Genomic DNA, 25,331 nt, shown 5'->3' with positions numbered 1-25,331 from the left:
TGAACGTTCAAAATAAATTTGATAACTTTGGTTATCTCATGTGCAAAGATTGGGATCATAAGATCATGCAAAGACATCAATACATCCACTAGTGCTTGGTGTTCAAAGACAACATACCTGGGTCTTTGTTTCATTCCCACTGTAAATATCATAACTTTTTTTCCCTCCCCCCTGCAAGGCGTGCAATGGAATTGAGTTTTGCCCTGGTAAATGGGAATAATATTCGAGGCATGATGAAGGAATTGCTTTATTTTCTGGATTCATGTGAGCCAGAATTTAAAGCAGACTGTGCATCTGGAATCTTCCTTGCTGCAGAAAAGTAAGATTTAATTTTTATATTCATTGGTAAAAAATGCTTGGAAATTTTTGGAAAGCATCTTTAAAACATGGGGGAAATGTTGTAAACATGTTTAAACATGTAACATTTATTTCAGGCTTCCCATTAGAAATTAGGTTTGAGAAGGCCATTCTAGCCAGTATCTAATGTTAAGCATTATGCTAAGACCAAAATAATCCCACTTTTATAAAATCTCCTCTTTTATCTGTTCTTTAACCTCTCATCTATGATGTCCTTTTGATGAAAAGAATAGAAAAGTTACAGCATCTGGATGGTGGTTCTGTGTAAAACTTTTAGGAAGAAGTACCTCAAGATTTTGGTAGTATGGTTGTTTCCCCTCTTTTCACTGTGAATTTAAGGGAGCAAGTTTCTAGTCCTGGTGTGCCTGGGTCTCGGAAGAGTCCCTTTTCTTTTTTCTTCTCTATCCTCTCCTGTCCTGACTTTATGATTTATTTTCTGAAAAAATGGAGACAGAGTCCCCAGTTCTCAGCTCAGCAACTCCTATTGCATATTACGTGGAACATCTGAATTTGACTATGTACCACTTCATCACCCTTTGAAATGGGAATTGCTGCTAGTTTTGAAGGTAAAATGGATCCAGATATAATCACTTAACCTGTGAACCTAAAAAATGCTGTAGGACAGGATTTTTGAAAGTCACTGAGCAGAGCTTAGTTTATAGGTTCCAGTGTTTTCACCTAGTGCCATTATTTTCTCAGGTATGCACCTTCCAAACGGTGGCATATAGACACAATTATGCGCGTTCTGACAACGGTAAGTAGTGTTCTTAAGTCAACATATACTAAGGGCTGGATGTGTCGATTAACGAGTCAGAAAAGCCCTTGTTCTCATGAAGCTTATATTCTAGTGGGGGAGGTAGGAAATTCATGGGGAAATATGTAACACTCTCTTGTCAGGCAGGGGAAAATGCTATGAAAAATACTAAAGTAGCATATGGGACTATACTGATGGCAGAAGAGGATGGGATATGGGGCAGTGGGCCAGGTGTCTTAGGTAGAATAGGGCAGGTCACTCAGAGGAGGTAACATTGAGTAGAGAACTTGGTTAAATGAGGAGCTGTGCAAAGATTTGGGCGAAGAGTGTACAAATCAGAGGGAACAGTAAGTGTTGCAAAGCCTTAGGGTAGCAAACAAGCTTGACCTGTCTGGAGAGCATCAAGAAGGCCAGTGAAGCCAGTAGAGTGAGAGAGACAGAGAATGGTAAGCTTGATGCAGGGGCTAGATTCTATAAGGCCTTACAGGAGTTAGGATTTTATTTTGAATATGATAGAAAATCATTGGAAAGTTTTGAATGGCTAAATTCTGGATTTTAAATTATGATTTTATAGAATATCCTTTCTTTGGTAGTCTTCCAGAATTTTGGAGCTTCTCAGTCGATCAATCAATAGACAGGGATTAGAGATTTAAGAGTAAAAATGAAAATGTAGTGGCATAACTATCTATGTCTAATTATGTCACCAGAAGTAAAAAACGTTGACGAAGTTGACCACATTAAAATTTAAAACTTGTATAGCAGAAGGAAAAAAAAGTCTACAAAGTTAAAAGGCAGATGACAATTAGGGGAAAAACCATTGTAACATATGACAGTGTGTTAATATTTTTAATCTATAAATACTTTACAATTAATAGGAAAAAGTGAAACACTAAAGGAAAAACTGGCATTTGAACAGACATTTGACAAAAGAAGAAATGGCTAGTTAACAGTGAAAAATACCCTTACTCTTAAAGAGATAGTAAATAAAATAAAAGTGAGGTATCATTTTTCACTTGTCATACTTTTTAATCTAATTCCTAGTGCTAGTTAGAAAATAGAGAACAGGCAGTACTTTATTAATTATGTTTTTAGGACTTTCTGTTGGAAAAATAAAAGGTCACTGTGCAAAAATGTATATTACAGAAGTGTTCATCCTAATCTTATTTATAATAGGGGAAAGCTGGAAACAACCAGGAGTCTCCAAATGGGCATGGGTTAAGTAAATTATGAAACATCTGTAGGAGGGAATGATACCATTGAAATTTTTAAAATTTCAATTAAATAGTTTACCTACAATGAATTAATTTTGTAAAAGTTTAAAAGTCAGTATACTTAATTGGGAAACTATATTCTAACAAAAGATATGATGGTTTTTATAAGGCTCAAAAGAAGGGCAAAATTAGAGCTCCTGGAGAAAAATGTTCATCGAAATCAAAACCTTTTTTAAAAAATTGCTCCAACTTTTCGGTTTTCCAATCAATTTATGTTCTCTTTTTATATGATCATATGATTTTTCTTCTTCAGCCTATTGATGTGCTAGGTTAATTGATTTTTTAAAAAATTATTTATTTAATTGAAGTATAGTTGGCTTACATTAATTGAATTTTGAATGCTGAATCAGCCTTTCATATCAGGAATAAATCCCACATGGTTGTGACATATAGGTTTTTTAATGCATTATTGTTGTATTTGATTTTCTAATTTTTTTAAGGATATTTGCATCTGTGTTCATGAGAGATATTGGTCTATAGTTTTTTGTTCCCAATGTTTTCTTTGATCCATGTGTTATTTAGTAGTGTGTTATTTAATTTCCAAATATTTGGGGACTTTTCAGCCATCTTTATATTACTTATTTCTAGTTTAATTTTGCATGATTTCTATTCTTTTATTTATTTTAAAATATTTATTTATTTATTTTTATCTTGGTCTGCCTTGGGTCTTCATTGTGGCATGCGGGATCTTTTTGTTGTGGCACAGGGGCTCGTCATTGCAGAGCTTGGGCTTCTCTCTAGTTGTGGCACAGAGGCTTCTCTCTAGTTGTGACGTTTGGGTTTTTCTCTCTCTAGTTGTGGCACGTGGGCTCCAGAGCGTGTGGGCTCTGTAGTTTGTGGCACTCAGTCTCTCTAGTTGAGGTGTGCAGGCTCAGTAGTTGTGGTGCGTGGGCTTAGTTACCACGCGGCATGTGGGATCTTAGTTCCCCGACTAGGGATCGAACCCGTGTCCCCTGCATTGGAAGGCGGATTCTTTACCACTGGACCACCAGGGAAGTCCCTCTGTTCTTTTAAATTTATTTTTAATGGCCCAGAATGTGATCTGTCTTAATGAATGTTCTGTGTGAGCTTAAGAATGTGTATTCTGCTGTTGTTGAATGGCGTGGTCTATAAATGTCAATTAGATCATGTTGATGATTTCTCTTATTTAAAACACTCTGCTTGTGCTTCCCTGGTGGAGCAGTGGTTAAGAATCTGCCTGCCAATTCAGGGGGACACTGGTTCGAGCCCTGGTTCAGGAAGATCCCACATGCGGAGCAACTAAGCCTGCGAGCCACAACTACTGAAGCCCACATACCACAACTACTGAAGCCCCCGCGCCTAGAGCCCGTGCTCTGCAACAAGAGAACCACCACAATGAGAAGCCCGTGAACCGCGGTGAAGAGTAGCTCCCCACTCACTGCAACTAGAGAGAGCCGGCTCGCAGCAATGAAGACCAAATGCAGCCAAAAATAACAAATAAATACAATAAATAAATTTATTAAAAAAAATAATAAAACACTCTGCTTTTTCCTATTAGGGAAGAATGTAAATATCTAAGTCACACCACTAATTACCTGCTTTTTAGCTTCTTACCTTTCCTTTTTGACCATTTCCCTAAACTTCTCCCTCTGTCTCTGTGTTTCTTTTTTTTTTTTTTTTTTTTTTGCGGTACGCGGGCCTCTCACCATTGTGGCCTCTCCCGTTGCGGAGCACAGGCTCCGGACGCGCAGGCTCAGCAGCCATGGCTCATGGGCCCAGCTGCTCCGCGGCACATGGGATCCTCCCAGACGGGGGCACAAAGCCGTGTCCCTCTCATCGGCAGGTGGACTCTCAACCACTGCACCACCAGGGAAGCCCTGTCTTTGTGTTTCTTAACAGGAGTGGGTATCCCAGCCACCTGGGATTTTTTCTTTGTCCTTTTCCTCTCTAAAGTACACATGGGTAGGCCTGGTCTCAGTCTTGTAAATCCGATCAACTCTTCTGTCCAGTAATGGGAGATTGACCAAGGTGGGCTGATACTAGGCACAGGTTCCACTGTTTATATGTCCTGTGCAGCCTGGTTATCATCGTGCTCTGATAAGGCCAAAATTTAGTTTCCTCATAGGTTAAATAGCTGTATTTTGTTTTTGTGGTTGTAAATCTCAAGATTCCACTAGTCAAGAGGACAATAAAGAGATCAAGGTTTTCTTTTTTTTTTTAATGTGGATAATTAAATACAAAATATTTCCTATTCCTGGGACTACTTATTGGTTCTATATTTATAAACTAGTTTTTAAAGGAGTGTGAATAAACTCAGGTTTTTTATTTGTTTGTTAGCTTGTTTATGTATTTATTTGGCTGCATCGGGTCTTAGTTGCAGCACACAGGATGTTCTTGAGGCACTTGGGATCTTTCGTTGTGACGTGTGGGCTCTTCATTGTGGTGCAAGGGCTTCTCTCTAGTTGTGGTGTGCGGGTTTTCTCTCTCTAGTTGTGGCACGCAGGCTCCAGAGTGCGTGGGCTCTGTAGTTTGCAGCATGTGTGTTGAGGCGCACGGGCTTAGTTCTAAGCCCTGCAGCATGTGAGGTCTTAGTTCCCCGACCAGGGATCGAACCCACGTCCCCTGCATTGGAAGGCAGATTCTTTATCACTGGACCACCAAAGAAGTCCCCTAAACTCAGGTTTTTTAAAAGTTACTATTTATTTCAGTCTCATCTTATTTAACAAGCCTTTTTGAACTGTTCATGTACTCTCCATCCCCCAGAGTAGCGTGACTACTATAGCTAGCTCATGTGATTTTAACACCTGTGTTGGGGAGTTGTGGGAAGGGAGAGGTTGTTGTAATTAAGTTCCCAGTGAATGTATTTCTTAAATTTTTGTAATCGTAGACCTTACCTGTTTTGAGTAGAGAAGGCTTCTTAAATTTTAAACTTTTTTTTTTTCTTACTTTGGACGAAGAGAAGTTTTTATTTTTTATAAAATCTTAAAACTTTAGAATATTCATTTAAATAAGACTTTAAGGGGGGAGGGATAAATTGGGAGATGGGGATTGACATATACACACTACTATATATAAAATAGGTAACTAATAAGAACCTACTGTAGAGCATAGGGAACTGTACTCAATACTCTGAAATGGCCTGTATGGGAAAAGAATCTAAAAAAAGAGTGGATATATGTGTATGTATAACTGATTCACTTTGCCGTACACCTGAAAGTAACACAACATTGTAAATCAACTATACTCCAGTAAAAAAAAAAAGACTTTGAAGTTTGAACTGCTTATAAACATGAGAATTGGAAACAACTTTATCTTTGAGGGTGTTTTGTAGTAGTCTCCTTTGAACAGCAACAATACTAGCTAACATTTCTTATTATTACTGTGTGTTTCTAGGGGTAACTGTCCGCATTTCCTTTTAGGCAGGAAGCTATGTTCGTGATGATGCAGTTCCCAACTTGATCCAGTTAATAACCAATAGTGTGGAGATGCATGCCTATACTGTCCAGCGCTTGTACAAAGCAATTCTTGGTGATTATTCTCAGGTAAGTACTTTCACTTTTGGGGGGAAATTGCCCTTTATTTTCCTGATATGCTCTTACTACTGTCACTCTAGAGGTGCCTCAGTTTTGACCTTTATGATTAGATGACCTGTGATTTGTATTAATCCTTTAAAGGACTGAAATCTTTGACAAATGGTGACTTTCTTTTGACAGCAACCTTTGGTGCAAGTAGCTGCCTGGTGTATAGGTGAATATGGAGATCTTCTTGTGTCTGGCCAATGTGAAGAGGAAGAGCCTATTCAGGTACCCTTTGTCACTCTTGGTTAAGGAGGGGGAAAAACAATTTTTTGGTTTTAAGAGAGTGGTGTTTAATCAGTTGAGATTGATTCCTTGAAAACCTTTTAAAGAAGCAATTCCAGAATTACATTGGAAAACCTGCTGATTTTTGAGTTGGAACTTACTGGGCCATTGTGAGATATTAAAACTGCGTTTAGGACCTACCCCCCATCCCATCAGACTGACTTACATTGTTTCTCTTACCCTCTGGCTGATAAGAAATGAGAGTGTATCCATGTTTCCATTTGCTCATTAAAGGACTGGATTTCAGAGAAGTTGTGGCAACAACACTTTAACTCTATGTATCTTTTTCCTTTCTTCCTCTCCTTCTGCCTTTGAAAGTCATAAAATGCCTCTTAGCCCCCAATGGGTATTTTCCATCCTTTTTACCTCCCTCCTACTTGCTTCTGGTTGGTGGGTTAGGTTGTACAGTTACTCTGGCAAAGCACAGTTTATGTTAGAAGCTTTGGTAATGATGATGGCAGGATTGTCTTTCTGGTGACATCCTGTGACTTAATATCAGATGTAGATATTTACAGTTAAAATTCATCTTATATTGTCTTTTTTTTTTTTCTGCACAGGTAACAGAGGATGAAGTGTTGGATATTTTAGAAAGTGTCCTAATCTCTAATATGTCCACCTCAGTGACACGAGGTTATGCCCTCACTGCCATTATGAAGCTTTCTACTCGATTCACCTGTACTGTAAAGTGAGTATGGAGAAAAAGTAGGGTGAACATGTTGTTTTGTAATTTTTAAAAACTTTATTATGGAAAATTTCAAGCAAAAGCAAAAGTAGAATAGTAAAATCAATTGCATATACCTTTATTCCTCAATAACAATCATCATTTCATGGTTAATCCTTATTTTATCTATACTTTGCTCCCTGTCATCCCCCATGCCTGTTTTCTCTTTCAAAGTAGCGAAGTTATTTTCCCATATAAGGGTTCTGGTTTATATTTTTCTTTTTACTGTTTTGACGAAAAGTCAATTCTTGGATCAGTCTCCCAGCCAAGCATATTTAAACTTAGTTCTCTTAGACCTTCTGCTTTAATTTTTTTTTTTTTTTTTTTTTTTGTGGTACGCGGGCCTCTCACTGTTGTGGCCTCTCCCGTTGCGGAGCACAGGCTCTGGAGGCGCAGGCTCAGCGGCCATGGCTCACGGGCCCAGCCGCTCCACAGCATGTGGGATCTTCCCGGACCAGGGCACGAACCCGTGTCCCCTGCATCGGCAGGCGGACTCTCAACCACTGCGCCACCAGGGAAGCCGTCTGCTTTAATTTTTAATATTAAGCCTCGTGAAGAATGGTATTTTTTACTATTTAAATTGTGAAGTAGAAGAATTTGGTGTCAGGTAATGACCTTTTGTTGAAAGAAGTCTGATGCCATGACCCACTTGTTGATAAAATCTTATTTTAAAGTTATTAAAGAAGAGAGTGAACACTATAAATTTATTCTTTTGTAGCAAATTAATAATTGGTACTTTTGTCTAGCAAATTTTAGGGTATGAGATATTTAACAGACAAAATCTAGTATTACAACTAGAATAAGTATGATGGTAATAAGTATGATGGTCTTGAGCTATATGTCAGATGAATGAACATAAAGGAAAAGTGTTTTGTTTTTGAAAAGTTATGTACATTAAGAAAAGAGCATTTCAAAATTTTAACCAGAACCCTCTGTTTCAAACATTATTCTCTCTGCTTGTTTATGAACTTTCTTTTGGGTATTTGAATTTGTTTGTCATTTTATCCCAAAGCCGAATTAAGAAAGTGGTTTCCATCTATGGAAGCAGCATTGATGTGGAGCTCCAGCAGAGGGCAGTAGAATATAATGCACTTTTTAAGAAATATGACCATATGAGGTAAGTAAAAGAAAGTAAACAATGCATGTGCCTCTTAGCATCTCAAACAAATTGTCACGATAAACCCGTAAAGGAGATTCATCCCTCGTGCTTTATTAGCCGGACTTCACAACTCTGTTTAGTTCTAACTGCTTGGCCCCTTGTGTTTTGTCCATCTTCTATTCTGCCTAGCCTCTAAAGAAATAAGTGAACTATGTTCCTTTAGTCCCCTTCTCACCTTTCTTTTGGTAGAGAAAGTTTGCTTCATTTTCCATTTTATTTGGTGAAGAAGTGGGAGTTGTTTTTTTCTCAAGAGAATCGCATTCAGATATCATTACTATTAACATTTTGGTGTGCAGTGTCTTCTGTTATGCAGTATCTTTTTTCCCTCTTCTGTTATGCAGTATCTTCTTCTTTTTTTTTTGCGGTACGCGGGCCTCTCACTGTTGTGGCCTCTCCCGTTGCGGAGCACAGGCTCTGGACGCGCAAGCTCAGCGGCCATGGCTCACGGGCCCAGCCGCTCTGCGGCATATGGGATCTTCCCGGACCGGGGCACGAACCTGTGTCCGCTGCATCGGCAGGCGGGCTCTCAACCACTGCGCCACCAGGGAAGCCCCAGTATCTTCTTAATTGGAAACTGCTAATAATGTACTTATTTGCTGTTCTTTCATTCCAATTTCTCTATCACTGAGAATTCCCAGTGTCTCGGGATTTAGAGGGACAGTTTGTCCATTCAGTGTTTCTTGCCTGCCCTTAATCCAGCCAGGAATTTAGGTCATGTATTCTTGTAATCCAGCTTCTGTTTTAGTGTCTGTGTTGGGATGTGGGGAGGGGAGATGTCTGTACATGTTTGGCTCCAATATAGTTACAGTGATTGTTTTGGGTAGGGAAGCTAGGTTAACTGCCTAGAATTTAACCACTTCAGATTCTTTCAGGTCTGCTCTGCTTGAGAGAATGCCTGTCATGGAAAAAGTAACCACAAATGGCCCTACTGAGATTGTGCAGACAAATGGAGAGACAGAACCAGCTCCTCTAGAGACCAAGCCACCACCCTCTGGGCCACAGCCCACCAGCCAGGTAGCTTTTCCCTTGCTTATCTGGGGATCTTCATGATCTTATAGTTCCTTAGAACCTATCTCTTAGCTGATACCTTTCAGTGTTCCTGGATTGATTGATGGTTCTCTTCCTTATTTTTAAGTGTTGAAAGGGCTTTGCATCAGATACAGATTAGGCAATGACTAATGAATAAGATTTTATTTCCTTGTTTAGGCCAATGATTTATTGGATTTGTTGGGAGGAAATGACATAACACCTGTCATTCCAACTGCACCTACAAGCAAACCAGCTTCTGCTGGTGGAGAACTTCTTGATTTGCTGGGAGACATCAACCTTACAGGTGAGGCCAGACTAGAGTTATTTCATGCTTGGTTAGGGACAAGGACCTTAGGGGAAAACTGTACTGAACATAGCCTTTCTATCTAGCACATGAAACAGTTGAAGATGGGAGAGGCTAAGTGAAAAGCAAGAGTCTTCACAACATCTGGGATATGTTGCCATACTAATACTCTAGAGATAATTAATAGGGATTCCTTAAAGTCTAATTTTTAATTTTTTGGAGAGTAAATTACTCATAGCATTTTAAGATAGAAAGGACTGTCTCAGGTTAGAAAAGAAATACATCCCAAGAAATACATTACTTTTTCTAGGTTTCTTTCTACTCATGGTTAGTTTCCAAGAACTGTGGCCGTTTGTAGAGAGTGGAGAGATGTCAACTGTTTTCCTCCTTCCCTCTCTCTCCCTGTCTCTCTCCTTGGTATTAAAGCAATGGAAGGAGAAAGTCATCCATGGTTATAATATTCAAATATAACTTTTCATTTGGGAATATCTTTTCTTTATTTATATGTAGTAGACATTTGTAATTAATGTGTTCAGAGATATTGTGAACACAAGAGTTCAAGAGAGTCCAAGAGGGCTTCCCTGGTGGCACAGTGGTTAAGAATCCGCCTGCCAATGCAGGGGACATGGGTTCAAGCCCTTGTCCGGGAAGATCCCACATGCTGCAGGGCAACTAAGCCCGTGCCACAACTACTGAGCCTGCGCTCTAGAGCCCGTGAGCTACAGCTACTGAACCTGTGTGCCACAACTACAAAAGCTCACATGCCTAGAGACCATGCTCCACAAGAGAAGCCACCGCAATGAGAAGCCTGCGCACCGCAACAGAGTAGCCCCCCCACTCACCGCAACTAGAGAAAGCCCGCGTGCAGCAATGAAGACTCAACACAGACAAAAATAAATAAATTAAAAAAAAAAAAGAGTCCAAGAGTATCACTGTTGCATATAATTTCTATCTTAAGTGACTTCTTTAAAAGTATAATGGAGAGTTACAGCATACATGACCTTACGTAGAAAACAGCCATAGGATAAAGTTGTTGAATGCTCATCTAGACTGGCTATCACAAGCTAAATGATTTTTTTCCTAACGTAGCAGCCTCCCAGAGCTTATGGTTTGTATTTGTCTTAACAGAATTTAAAAATGTTACTTGTCATGTACTTAGAGCCATTTACAAATAGTCATTTTCAAATCTTGAGATGCCAAAGCTATCCTAGATATATGGAAAAACAAAAACAATCCCATGTTTAAAACATAGTGTATGGGGAATTCCCTGGCAGTCCAGTGGTTAGGACTATGTGCTTTCACTGCTTAGGGCCTGGCTTCAGACCCTGGTCAGGGAACTAGGATCCTGCAAGCTGTGCGGCATGTCCAAAACAAACTGTAGTGTATAGATGATATGCTTTATTTATTAACATAATAGCATTTCCATGTTAGTACATAATCTTACCAATTATAATTTTAAATGGTTGTCTAATATTTCATTAAGAAGTTTGAACCATTATTTATTCAGTTCCTTACTATTGGGCATTTTGTTTGTTTCCAGAGTTTTCTTATCATAACTGATGCCTCAACATATCGTTATTACATAAATTTGTCCAAATTTATTTTGGGTTTACATTCTTAGGCTAAGTTAAGTTAGGCTTAATCTGTCTGAATCTGTTTAAAGTAAGAAGGATAAATACTTAACGTCATAGGGTATTGTGAGGAACAGTGACTTAGTACATGCATGACACATAGTAGGCACTTGGTAAATGTTATTTATCGTTTCCTCAATGTATATGGCCATGAGTTTCACTGTATAGTCATAAATATTATCGTCTTTTTTAAAAAGCCCTAACAGTTGAAAGATTGATGCTATCATTTTGTTAATTTTTATTTTTTCATTCAAGGGAATGTTTTATATTTATCCATATGTGCATTATACATGAATTTCCTTTTCGTACATTCCTTTTGTATCCTTTAACTCATTTATCATGGGGTCTTAATGTTTTGTTTTTGTTCTGACTTTCTTGTTTTTCTAGTCTTAAATGAAAAAGTAAAATGATAAAATGTTAAAAAGTCTAGATTTTCCTTTCCTTATTCATAATGAGTTTAAACACGTTTTCCCTTTTTTTTAATTTTTAAGTAAAAAAATTTTGAGTTCTAGATTCTTTAAGCCATCATTACAGTCATATCGTAATGCACAGTAATTTAAATCAGTAGAAAGTAGGAAATAAATTTAGTATGAGCTTTTAGAGGAACTGGAGCAGTGAGTTTCTGTTGTTTCTCAAAACTACGTATTGTACCATTGCAGGAGGAAAAAAGCTAAAATTTGGGGGACTTAGGGACTCATATGTTGCCTGTGTGTCTTGGGTAGCCCGTGATTTTCCATGGGAACACGTTTCTAAAATTGTTTTGAAAATGGAAATTGTGGGAAAATTACTAGATTAGATTTATAAAAACTAGGATAACTATGTGAATATTTGTTTATATTCTTCATTGGTAATCTGCTTGACTGCACATCCTGTGGTGTCCACATTTGTTTTAGCTCCTTGTGCTTTGCTTAGCCATATGTATTTCTACCTTCCTTGCTAATTTTTAGTATGTGATTTTTTTTCTAGTGTACTTGGGCATTATTTTTTTTAAGCTAATTCAGCCTTTATTTCATTTTGTGAATTTTTTAAATGGTGTAATTTCAGTTAATTTTATAAGTAGTTTGAAATCTATTTAAGCATAAAATGCATTCTCTTTCTTTTGCTGAATTTTCTTATGCCTCTTCTTAGAATCTTGATTTCTGTTAGTTCATGATCACGTTCTATCCCTGGCCCTCCTTAACTTGTTCTTATTTGGAAGGATCAAATAAGTATGATAATCTGATGATTTCTTTCCCCCACTCCACACCACCTCTCCCAGGGTGTGTGTGTGTGTTAAAATTAATAAATGCCTTGATCTACTTAGCTTGTAAAATAAAATGTTACTAAGAGAGTTGACATTCCCTGTGTACTGCCCCCTTATCTCCTTCCGTCTTGATCCCAGAGGTAACTATTATCTATTCTAAAATAGTGTTAGCTTTGGTGTTTACCATTCATGTGTATTTCTAGAATGATACAGTGTGTAGTATTGTTTTGCCATTTTTTGCCTTTTTAGAACTGGTATCCAACTGCATGTGTACTTTTATACCTTACTTTTTTTTGCTAAACATTGTATTTGTGAATAATCCATGTTAAGTGCATTTCTAGTGCATTCACATTTTTACTGCTGTATATGTATAGTATTTTATTTTGTCAGTGTACCACAATTTACTTACCCATTATTTTGATGATGGACATTTTGTTTCCAGAATTTCATTGTTAGAAATTATCTTGCTATGCACACTTTTTGTAACATGTCTCCCTGTGTAAATATGCAAGAATTAATCAAAGCAGTCCTTCTTTTGTGAAATGCTTGTTCACTTCTCTTACCACTTTTAAATTAGGTTAACTTTTTTCCTTATTGATTTGTAAAAGATATTTATAGTTCTGGGTAATCATCCATTTGTTATTTTGTAGCATACATTTTCTTCTGCCTTTGGTCTATTTTTTTATGTTTTTTTTTAATGAACAGAAGTTATTCATTTTAAAGTATTTGAATTTTTAGTTATTTTTGCATCTTGTTTAAGGCATCCTTCCCTTAATTTGAGATCATGATAATTTTCTTCCATATTTTCTTGGTGAGATTTGTCATTCTGGCTAAGATTGACCTAACTTTGGGATGTTTCATTTAGGTGCTCCAGCTGCTGCTCCCGCCCCTGCCTCAGTCCCACAGATATCCCAGCCCCCCTTCTTGTTGGATGGGCTTTCATCGCAGCCTCTCTTCAATGACATTGCTACAGGTACGATCACTGGTGTTATCATCATTAGAGCAATGAGAGATAGTTGTTGAAGAAAGGAAGTAATAATTTTGCAAGCATTAGGCTGACTACAATTAGACTGATCTCCCTGTGCTTTCCCAGGCATCCCCTCCATCACAGCATACAGTAAGAATGGCTTGAAGATAGAATTCACCTTTGAACGGTCAAACACCAACCCCAGTGTCACAGTGATAACGATACAGGCCTCCAACAGCACAGAGCTGGACATGACGGACTTTGTTTTCCAGGCTGCAGTACCAAAGGTACTATAATTGTCTTCTTGGCCTTTTTCCTTGAATTAAAAATTGGCTGATTATTTTTTATGTATTTGGTAAGGGATATATTTTAATGTTCAGAGATTAAACTAAATTTGCAGATTTAACTCAAACTAACAGTAATTAACTATTATGGTTCATTAAAGCATGTCATTTTTTTTTTTTAACTAAGCATGTCATTTTTAATGAACACTTTCTGCTTAGTCAAAATATTCTTACAGTTAGTATTGTCTACAATGGATAAAGGAAGGGCAGCCTAATAGCGACAGAGCAGAATTCTACAAGGTGATTCATTAATGCTCAGGGCACTGAGGATAGGTTGGGGTTCAGTAGTACAGTGGTAAAGACCTAAAAAGCACAAATTGTAATGTGGAATTAAAGTTCAATCAAGATGAGAGACTTCATGTATTTGATATTCTCTTCTAGTCACTGGATCAGAATTAAAAGTTTTTGCCTCTTGATAATGTGAGAGAAACATTCCTCCTTCATTAACATCTAGTTTACTATTGATGCAATGACTGCTTGTTTTTGTAAATTGAAGTTTTGTTTATACCAAATCTTAGTTTAAGGAGTGTTTATGTTCATCATTGAATAATGAAAAGTTTTGAAAAAGGAAAATGTAGAATGAGGAGTGGGCAAAATTTTTCTGTAAAAGACGAGATAGTGAGTATTTTAGGCTATATGCTGTCATAGTGCCAAAACTGTCATGGGCAATATATAAAGGTGGTGGCTCTGTTCCAATAAAACACTTGCAGAAAGAGGTGTCAGTTCATTCTTGGCCCATGGACCATATTTTACCAACCCCTGGGATAGATTAGGCTAATCTGATCTTTTCAGTGACATGTGAAGTATGACATTCAGACAACACAATTTTGGAAATTGAAGACCTTTTACTTGTGGTTACTGCTGACTTTGCAACCTTCTTTACTTGGATTTTTAGGAGTCAGAATAATGTAGATGTTTTACAAGCAGTAGAGTTAGTGGTTTCAATACTAGTTGTATGACATTAAGCAGGTTACTTAATCTCTATGCCTCCGTTTCTTCATTTGCAAAGGGGGTGTGTCATCGTGATATCTAATTCATAGGGTTCCTTTGAGGAATAAATGAGTTTTATGTGCCAGGTACTGTTTTAAGCACTTTTCGTATGTTCGGTGCTCAGTAAATGTTAGTTGCTACAACTTAGAGTTTTATACTTATTATTTTACGCTGCGGTTCTAGCAACATACTGTCTCTGCTTTAAAGTATGGCCTTCTTCTTGGTGTTGTACTATACAATGCCTATTTGCATATCATGATGTATCTTGAACTTCAAAACGTTGTATTTCGTAGATTCTACTAATACTATTTTTACTTTTTGTTATTTCTGAAATTGAGGTACATTTTAAAATTGATACCCTTGTCATAGTTTCATTGGCAGCCTATTTTCTTTCTCAGTGGTATATAAAATAATGGTGTGAATTACAGTTGATGCCATCTAACATTTAATGAAATAAATGTAAATAAATGAATTTTAGCTTACATAATTTATCTTGACAGTAGACTTATGAATAAGTCCCAAAGTAATAAACCTGTGCATTGAGATTAAATTTCTGCTTTTATAATTTTTGGCCTTAGAGAAGACCTAGACCCACGAACCTCCTTCCCTCCTTTCTTCCTTCCCTCCCTCTCCTTCTCTCCCCTTTGCCCTTCTCTCTTTTCTCTCCCTCCATCCCTTTCTTTCTCTCTCCCCCTCTTCTCTTCTTTCTCTTTCTCTCTCTCTAATTCTCCTCTCTCTCTAATATTTTGGGAGACTAAACTTTCAGGAAAATTTTTGTAACCCTAGTCTGTAAAATAGCTGCATACATACTGTATAGTGCTAACTATGACTTACCTGTCTTGCTCACAGCTCCTTTATCTCTCTTCCCTGTAAACAAACAAACAAAATCCACCAGCACTCAATAAATTATGGTGTTTGGCTTTTCCAGGTCTTTTGCTGTATGGGTTAGTTCTGCACATAATTTTTCTGTTAGGGCTTTGTGTCCCCAATGTAGAGATCCTGATGTGTTCCACATACATATTAACAAACTGGCTTTTTTCAGCTTTTCCTTTACCTCTGTCCTGTAGGAGTAACCCTTGACACATTCCAGATTATATAGGCTTTAGAAAACAAAGGTTCAAGTCTCTGATCCCAACTGTCCAAATACACAAAAGTTTGAAGGCGTGTAGTTGGTGACTAGTGTGCTGGTTTACTATTTTTAGAAAGCTTTTCATTTCTTTCTAGTTTTTTTTAACCGCAGGGACCCATTTTTTTTTGTTGCTGTTGTTTGTTTTGTTTTGTTTTTTTAGTTACATAGTTGATCAGTTACTGTTAACTGAGGTTGCCAGAACGAGAATTGGTTACTTTTTGAAAAGTGGTAGGCTAAAGTTGCTTCTACCAGGAAGGAAAGGGTAGCTCATTGCTAGAAACAATGGCGTTTTATAAATGCCATGAAGTGATAGCCCACATGCTGTGAATTGCTGATATCTGAAAAACAAATAGAATTTAGTAGTCGGTAAATCTGGTAATTGAACCATCATCTGCGTGTCTGACTGTATTTGTTGACATCTCTGACATAGTGTTAAGTGTATTTTTCTGAAGAGTGCCCTTTGTTCCCCCCAGACATTCCAGCTGCAGCTTCTGTCTCCTAGCAGCAGCATCGTCCCAGCATTTAATACGGGGACCATCACACAAGTCATTAAAGTTCTGAACCCACAGAAGGTGAGTAGCACAGTTGAAGACATTATCTGAGCAAGGTGTAAGCATATTCCCTGAAATAAAATTTGCTTTGTTTCTCAAAGGTTTTTCTGACTCACAGCAGAAAAGAAATCTTTTTAAATGTCTGGTCTAACCTCCTTGTTCTTTTGTAGATAGTAAGTGAAGCCCAGACACACAAAATGGTTTAGTGGCATCTCATTAAAATGCACACTTAGAGGACTTCCCCACGGTCCAGTGGTTAAGACTTCACCTTCCAATGCAGGGAGTGGGGATGTGATCCCTGGTCGGGGAGCTAAGATCACACATGCCTCATGGCCAAAAAACCAAAACGTAAAACAGAAGCAATATTATAACAAATTCAATAAAGACTTTAAAAATGGTCCACATCAAAAAAAAAATCTTTAAAATGCACATTTAAAGATTTCTCTATTTAGAGGCTTAAAAGTCTAGGTTTTTGCATGGGGAGGGGGACAAAGCAACCAGTATATCTGAATGTAGAGCATAAGATGAGTACGTTTACCTCATTTTTCTAGAAAATTGGATACAAGGGTTGAATCTTGAGAAAAGCACTTAGCAAATGTTTCTGTGAAAATACTCCTGAGTGGTTCTGTCCTGTTAATGTGGTTCTAGGATTGAAGCCAACAGTGAGTTCTGGAGATGCATTTTCTCTACTTGACTGCATGATGTTGGCTAATAGCTAGAGTATTAGGTGGTTTTTGTTGTTGTTTTTTGCCTGTGTTTCATTTTTAAGAGAGTTCTGCTTTAAAATAATATGTGTTTTCTAAGATTAAAAGTCTATTTGTAGACTGTACAGATTCTAAAGATTTTATTTCAGTGTGTAATTTTTTATTCTCTTTTCTTCTGACAGCAACAGCTGCGAATGCGGATCAAGCTCACATATAATCACAAGGGCTCAGCAATGCAAGATCTAGCAGAGGTGAACAACTTTCCCCCTCAGTCCTGGCAATGAGGGTCCAGCACCATTCTCATTCTTATCCCACTCAATCAAAGGAACTCTGGGAAGGAGATTATGATCGCTGCAAGTCCCCCGCAACTGTACCATGGGCATGAGGAGCTGAAGAGAACTGTTGAGGAGGATTTTCCTAAAGTTATTGCTGACCTTGAAGCATTGTTAAAGACTAATCTCCTCTCCTCCACTGTTGAGGCCGGCTGCTTCTGGAGGCTACTTTGCACTCTTCCTCCTCCTCTCCTTTTTCTGCACTTCTCCACCCCTCCTACATTTACAGCCAGAATCAACATTCCCTGGGCCCCTGAGGAAATAAGCAGCTGGTCTGGAGGAGAGGACTGGAATTCATGGCAAGAAGACACTCACTCTGTCTCTGCAGCAAAGAGTTGCCCCTTCTTTTTACTGTGTTTCTCTGTGGACTGGGCAAGGTGGGGTATTTACTCCTCACTAGCTGGGTTACCATCTTCAGGCGCTTTTTACATCTGGCATTGAGAATGGAAATGTAACGGTGGACATGAGGGAGCCCTGCCTTTTTCTACTGGTTCCCCCAATGTTTGAAAGAGGCATTAGGCTCCTGGTAGCCTTTTCTGTGCATTGCTGTATACACACAGACACACACATGTATGTATGTTTGTTACCAAGAACTGGTCAGACCTTGAAAGGTTATTTGTAAACACTGGACAGATGCAGTTAAAAAGAGCTTTTGTTTAGATTTGGCATGAAGGATATGGTGCTCTATTTGTAATAGAAACTTCAAAGGCTCTTCCAGCCCCCCTTTCTCTGCATTCTTTAGCTGTAGTCATGAGTACTCTCCATGATTTTCAAAATTGATTCCCCTTAAAGTGCAAAGTGGACAATTTACAAAAGGTATATTAATAGTTATTAATGCCCCTATTCCCACTACAAATTTTAAAGTTTCTCCCAAACCCATGACTTGCCTGAACTATGGTAAATGGGTGGAAAGAGGAGTTTGCCACTTTTAAAGTACAGACTCCTTAACAAAAGCACCTTTGCCCACAGGAAGAGTGAGTATCTGATTCACTCTAGAGCATATTGGAGTCATCTTCTCCATTACTCCAAATCTCCCTTTTTATTTCCTGAGCCTGGCTTGGACCTTGGCATTCCGTTTGAATTCCTTCTTCTAACTGGAACATTTGTGTTGTATCTGTAACACTGGCACTGAAATAAAGACCACGCAGTTAAAGAAATCTTTCCTATATCGTACTTTATGGTGTTGGAATGAAGCCTTGTAGCTTCCTTGCTCCCTATGTCAGAGGAAGTCTTATAGACACCATAGGGTAGGAATATCCTTTCCTGAGTGCGAGAAGTTGGTCTTTCAAGAGAGGCCAATCTTATGAGTATCTGCATCAAAGACTTGAGATCTGGAGCTTTTTAAACTAGTGAGAGTACCGAGTGCTTTTAGAAAGGACCCTCATGTTATCAAACCTTAACACTGAGTTGCTGGCATGAGGTAAGGTGACTCTCCTGTGGCACGTGTTGAATGTACTGTGTATGTTCAGGTGCACAGGTGCCATGTCTGATGTACTAAAGAAAAGGAAAAGTCAGGCCCACCTTGCTCTTAAAACATTTGCAATCATTACTGTATTGAGTACAGTATAAGGACCACTTTGGCTTTGGTCTTAAAACTGGATACAGATATCCATTTTTCCCCCCTCCATTTCACCAAGCCTTTACTTAAAATCTTCAGTGTCTTGTCAAATCTAGCTCTGTATCAGATGCTAGATTATTCCTAACATTTGACAAACTGGAGTTGAACTAAAGGCTCCAAAGGGGGAACTTTCTGGTCTTATTTTAGTATTTAAGAGCAAGATTTGCTAAAACTTATTCTACTGGGTAAATGGTTGACTGAGTCAAGAACAGGATATTACCTTGTGCGTAGTTTTCAGTAAAGTAATTGTGGTCTAGTGTATGTTTCAAACAACTGCTCTGCCTGTGTGATGAAAAATAGTCTTTAAAGGTTTCTTTGCAGACTGATTTCATTGGATGGATACTTAATGCTGTGAAACGTGATAGGATTAACATAATATTGGTGGATTTCTTGAATAGAATTTGTCTAACATTCCTCTTGTGGTTGAGGCTTTATTTTCTCTCTCACGTTTATAGTTAACCAGCTCAAGTTTCTTTAGTTGAACTGATTTGAATCTCAGAAATTTGCTGAAGATCATGCTATGAGACAGTGCTAGCTAATGGGGCTGGAAAGGGTCTACTCTCAGAACAAAGTGTCTCCTTGCGTGAATGTAGTTTTGAGGTAGAGTTATGTGATCATCCATAGCTTTGTCTAGACAGAGTAAAAATCATGGCCTTAACACAAAGGGTGCTGTGTAGAATATGAAATGATTCCAGAGAGTGAACCTGAGCACCGTATTGAAGGACTAGCGGCCAGGTAACTAACTGCCTAGGATACTGATGGTTGTGAAGACTGTTTCAAATGATTGGATCTTTGAAAGCTTCAGTGTGCCTTAGTTTCTAGGATCAGAATTCGTTCTCCTCTCATTTGGCCGTGCTGCTAAAGGAGAAATCTCTTAATTTCTATGAATACTTGCACATTTCAGTTATTTCTTTCCCTAGTATAACCATTCACGGGGGAGCAAAATTGTTTAGATTTACAACTTCAGAGCCATTGTGAGGAAAGGGTGATTTCCATGGCTGTTTTCATAACTCCAGGGTGATAAGCAGTGAGCCTAAACACACTTGGACAATTTCACATGCACTTTTACCTCATTTTTTCCCCTCTTCCAGAGTAGTTTTTATTCTGTACTCCCTCCCCACCCCCACAGTAATCCTAAAGGAGAATTCGTCTAAGTAATCTCAGAAAACTGTAGGAAGGGTGCTCTACCCGAGAAGCTTCTCCCACTATGCTCCGGTGCTGTTACCTCGAGGTAATTTGGACAGCCATGGAATGTTTCATGCTCTGTATAGTGATTATCTGTTCATTTTAAGGTCTTTCTAATTTAAAGAAACATTCCTCACTGTAACATTTGGGAGGGGATTCTTCCCTCTTGTAGATTAAAGATGTGCTTCATACCCCTTGTTTGTCCCATTTATATAAGAAAACTGTCTAGCACTAACGGTTTGAGTATTTCCGTCTACTATATAACATGCTTTCCATTTTTATGTTGTTCTGAGAGGTTGGAAATTAGGGGATACTGTTTTCAAGGTTCAACTTCATTATCTTCTGCATTGGAAAATATTTGGGCTATGAGAACTAGGGGAAGGAAAGTTTGAATGCGTATGTTTTTTTCTAGTGAATGTGTACTACCCACATTGTCCTAAACAGAGAGTGAGCTAGAGAGCAAAAAGTGGATACTCACGAGCTTTGTGGTTGGTGGAGAGGTGGTACACGTCTGTGCACTCAGGAGTTTGGGAATGGGGAGGATCACTGAAAAGAGACGTGCTCAGAAAGTCCTGAAGTTTAAAACACTTTGACCAGCTCTGGCTCAGGAGGGTGGGCCTGCTTGTAGAACTGGAAGTGAATAACTCTTTTTCAAGCAATAGCGGTGAGTGGGTCCCATCTACAGGGTTCCAGGACCTGGAACATTCAAACAGAAGAAAAGGCTGAAGCAGCATGCACAGTTGCTTCTTGAACTTCCACGAGGCTGATTCTGACTTCAACATGGAACATTGGAGTTTTGTTTTTGTTTTTGTTTTTGGAACCTGCTGTTGCGCTTTGTGTGTTTTGTTTTTGTTTTCTCTTTGGGGGCTTCATGGGAAAGAGCTTCTGAACTCTTTCCTTTGTGAACTCCCACTGTGTCCCTGTATAGTCCCTTTTCTTTCATAATGTTGTAAGTTACATTTTCATTAAGCCCCATCACATCTTCTTTACTGTAAAAATATTAAAAGGCTGTTTCCAGGCGGGACGGCTAATGAAGTTCTAATTATTGCAGACATATTTTTGAGATGTAAAAAAAATTTTAAATTAAATGATAAGTCTTAGAGGTGAGAGGAATAAAATGGATGTAAACATTTACATGGGATGCATTAGAATTCTGCTGTGTGTATTGTCTTTTGGTTGAAACAAATTATGAACAGTGACTAATAAAAAGTCAATACTCAATGATTTAAATTTTGCTTCCTCACTTCTTACAAGTGGATTAGAGAAGCCTTTGATGAGTTCTTATTCCAGAGCTTTGAGCTAAACTTACTGACCTGTTAATGTTCCTTTTACACAGAAATCTCACCAAAAGAGGAACTTGAACAAATTTTTAAAAACTTGAAGTTACAGACAGTGAAAAGTGCAATTGGAAATTTTAACTAGTGATTGTTTCCATGCTGGTATTCTCCACATGGGTGAATTCTCAAACAAGGCAAATAAATCATGTCAAGATGAATTGTGTGTTAGAGGTGGTCATGAACTTTTAGTTTAAAGCGTCTATTTGTGACTTGTTCAAGTTTATCTGTGTCTAAGAAGAGGAAGGCTTGACCAGCCAAATGAATTCTGTTTCATGATCTATTTTATATGAACTCTTCCATAGAAGTGAGAGTGGTTGAAAGTTGGGAGCTTATGTGTTCCAGTACTCAGATGATCCCTGATAGTCCCTTATTGAAAAGAGGGAGAGTGATAGTTAGCCCCCTAACTGAGAAGTAGAAGGAAGTAGGCCTTGGCAATTATCTAATTTATGCAGAAGTGCCCTTTGGTGCTGTTTGATAAGTGACATTTCTATAATCTTATATGTGGCTTAGTTAAAATTCATCTTTGTTTCTAATATTAAATTTACTTGACACCTTCATCTCCATGTAACGAGAGGAAAATATAAAAGCTGCAGTAGAAAACGTTAGCCAGTAACAGACTCTAGACATTACTTAATACAGTGAATAGTGTTCAGATTTGAACTTCCATCCAGAAGGACCAAATTAATTTTTATCACTTTTTTATTTTGGGGTACGCGGGCCTCTCACTGTTGTGGCCTCTCCCGTTGCGGAGCACAGGCTCCGGACACGCAGGCTCAGCGGCCATGGCTCATGGGCCCAGCCGCTCCGCGGCATGTGGGATCTTCCCGGACCGGGGCACGAACCCGTGTCCCCTGCATCGGCAGGCAGACTCTCAACCACTGCGCCACCAGGGAAGCCCAATTTTTATCACTTTTTAAAAGTATTTTTCATGCTATTTCCTTCCCTAGTTCAGTTGTCCCCATATTCAACAATACAAAAATGTTCAAGAAAAAAAATCCTTCAAACCTGGAAGCCAGGTAAATACAGCCTGTTTATTTGAAACTAAAATAAGGACTATCTAAATCTCAATCTGTGGTAGAAATAACAAAGGATTTAGGCCTAAAGATGACTTGTGATCATCAAAGGAGTGGGAACTAGCTATAAAGAAGCAAATGTAGTAAGCTCTTATGGCTCCTCTACCAAAATCTTACAGACGTGAACTCCCCTTCTCCACACCTTCTTTCCATTTTGTAGTGAAGATTAGGAAGAGCTCCTGGGATAAAGTGTGTGTGTGTGTCCCTCCCCAACCCCTTCTAGGTGGAGAGAGAGGTATGCACTTACAGGAAGGATACAGAAAGGAGGGAGTCTAATGACTTATCTGTCTCTTGGCTTGATTCAAACTGATTTTTGTAATGATGAACCTGCAGTGAGGGCAGATGGATATTTGCACAAAAAATCCCAGAGGAATTTATTTTTAGGGTTAGTCTGAGCTGTTTACCATTTCTAGAAATTGTAGTTACATAACCCTAGGCATACATAATGCACACTGCCTTGAACTGGGGGAGAACATGAATATGTGACCTTTGAAACAGTATAAAATGTTAATGGCAATACATGATCTGAAAAGAAAACTCAGAATCAACTGGTTGTCACCACTTAACTGAATTGGGTCTTAAACCATGGAGACCTTTAAAGAGAGCTGCGTCATAAATTATCCCCTGCAACACCTGGGCTCCTAGCTTTTTTGTTCTCTTTTTGAAAGAGGTACTACGTTGTTGAAGAAGTAGTAAATACATAACTTTTAGCATATGCTTGTATTCTGAATTGATGCTTTAGCCCACTCTCCCATTAATTACAAAAAAAAAAAAAATCATCTACCACTGCTGTTCCCCAGCATGAACTCAAATGCTGGTCGTGTGACAGGATCCTTCCCCTTCAGATGATAAACTAATAAAGAGCTTCTGCTCATGAGATCTGGAAAATGTAATGTGTAAGTACCTCAAGAAACAGGCTTTTAGAAGCACTTAATTCTGAACCACATTTTCATTCTTTTCTCTGCCTGTCTGCCCTTGGTCAACTCCACTTCTGTCTCCATATTGGTGCTTATCCCTTACATACCAGTGTTCTTGCTGGAAGAAGTTACCCAATGAGCACTGAAATGGGAATCCAACTACTTTGAGTAGCTTTCTTGAAAGTAATTTCAGGGTAGAAGGAAAACCCACGAGGTAGACAACTTAAAGAGTTTTTTTCACTTTACACCAGACTCACAGAGACATCATTTTAAATTCACTAAAATGAGACAAAGAAATGAAGATGACTGACTGGAGACTGGAATTTTGGTATATACAAAGTAACTCATGAGAGGGGAGAAGGTAGTGACCAAACTTTCACAGAAGAAATAATTTGTACAGAGTCAGAATCTTTGCAAGAGTCAAATTTTGTCTTGGAATTTAAAATATCTATAAACGCATACATAGAAGAGGGGGACAGACTGCACTGACAGATGTCAAACTCTCTTGTTCTAAACCTACAATTAAAATATTCTTAACATATAGTTGGTCTGTACTAGGCAAGCTGAAGCAATGGTTAATAGGTGATACCAATTATTCAAAGCACAAGAAATTGTTTTTTTCTGCTAATTCCTTAGAAGTTGCCTGAAGATTCAACACCTGTGTAGGAGGGGGAGACCTAAAAATCCAGAGGTCTAGAAGGTTTCCTAAGACAATTTAGAGCAGAATTAACAAGAGGACTCTAAGGAATTGAGTGTCTCTTAAATTTGGAAATTCAGAATAATAGTGACACCTATGAATCACTACTATGTCAAGCACTTTGTATGCATTTGCAAAATCTTCATAATAACTACTATACAGACTAATTTCTATTTCACAGCTAAGAACCAAAGGCTTAGATAAAATAGCACAAGGGTATAGATCTAATAATAAGAAGTAGAGCTGAAATTTGGAATCTGGCTGTCTGATTTGGCCCACTGACCAGTCACAAAACTATCACTGCAGGAACTAAAAGAAAATAATAAAAATTTTCTGAACTAGAATTGCAAATAATAAAATGGCTTTCAGATCAGACCACATTACTGCTTGAAGCAGAGAACAATATTCTGATAATTTTACTAAATGAGGAGAAATTAAAATGTGGCTGGGAGGTGAGATGACATTTTGTACATGAGGTGGGGTCGAATTTGCTGAAGAAGGCCATGAGCATCTCTAATAAGGAAGAGAAAGGGCCTTGCTAAGGTGAGTATTCTCAACAATTCGTTCAGTGGCTTTGTACGTGAGGGTGACAGTCCAGTTTTTTTTTTTTAATTGAAGCATAGTTGTTTTACAATATTGTGTTAATGTCTGCTGTACAACATAGTGATTCAGCTATAAATATGTATACATTATTTTTTCATATTCTTTTCCATTATGTTTTATCATAGGATATTGAATATAGGCATCCGGTTTTGAAGTACAGAGGGAAGGTCTGGGAAAGGTCAGTTATAAGAGGAACCCTTGGCGGAGGGCAGCGTCCTCGCGTCACTATTGACAGGTGCAGACCTCCACCCCCCCTTCCTTGTCCAGCCCGTACTTCGGAGGCGGGGACAGCAGCAAATAATCCTCCCTGTACCTCAGTCCGCCAAACCGAGGGCGGCCGACAACGGAGGCCCAGCCCTGCGGTGGCGCCGGGCTCCGCCCGCGAGGTCCCCGGCAGCCCGCCCAGCGGCTTGCGGCTCGCAGCGCCCAGGACGCACCGGGCCCGCGGCTACGCAGGGCCGAAACGGCTGCGGGTGGGGCGGGGCCGGCGGGGCGGCGGGTGGCAGGGCCGGGAGGGCGGCAGGGGGCGGGGCCGGCGGACTGCGGGGGGCGGGGCCGCAGGCTGTTCGCGCTCGCCGCCGAGGCTCCGTGCGG

The 25,331-nt window shown here is 38.8% G+C and overlaps 1 protein-coding gene across 2 annotated transcripts in view; it reads left to right on the top strand.

Moving 5' to 3' along the window:
* The window catches only part of AP1G1 (adaptor related protein complex 1 subunit gamma 1), an 80,806-nt gene extending 59,466 nt beyond the window's left edge, over positions 1–21,340 (top strand). For both annotated transcript variants that reach the window (XM_027119371.1, XM_027119370.1), the window contains 12 exons: positions 179–319; positions 1,057–1,111; positions 5,763–5,885; positions 6,057–6,146; positions 6,761–6,888; positions 7,937–8,041; positions 8,956–9,097; positions 9,290–9,416; positions 13,156–13,263; positions 13,384–13,544; positions 16,194–16,292; positions 17,158–21,340. In XM_027119371.1, the coding sequence (XP_026975172.1) occupies positions 179–319; positions 1,057–1,111; positions 5,763–5,885; positions 6,057–6,146; positions 6,761–6,888; positions 7,937–8,041; positions 8,956–9,097; positions 9,290–9,416; positions 13,156–13,263; positions 13,384–13,544; positions 16,194–16,292; positions 17,158–17,259 (1,381 nt within the window). In that variant the 3' untranslated portion in view covers positions 17,260–21,340. The remainder of the gene's footprint in view (positions 1–178; positions 320–1,056; positions 1,112–5,762; positions 5,886–6,056; positions 6,147–6,760; positions 6,889–7,936; positions 8,042–8,955; positions 9,098–9,289; positions 9,417–13,155; positions 13,264–13,383; positions 13,545–16,193; positions 16,293–17,157) is intronic.
* Positions 21,341–25,331: the final 3,991 nt, after the last annotated feature.

The sequence above is a fragment of the Aethalodelphis obliquidens genome, unplaced genomic scaffold (genome assembly GCF_003676395.1).
Source record: "Aethalodelphis obliquidens isolate GAN/ISIS:26980383/991018 unplaced genomic scaffold, ASM367639v1 scaffold20, whole genome shotgun sequence".
NCBI lineage: Eukaryota > Metazoa > Chordata > Mammalia > Artiodactyla > Delphinidae > Aethalodelphis > Aethalodelphis obliquidens.
The sequence above is the reverse complement of the archived record's forward strand: the minus strand, read 5'-3'. Positions and strand labels throughout refer to the sequence as shown.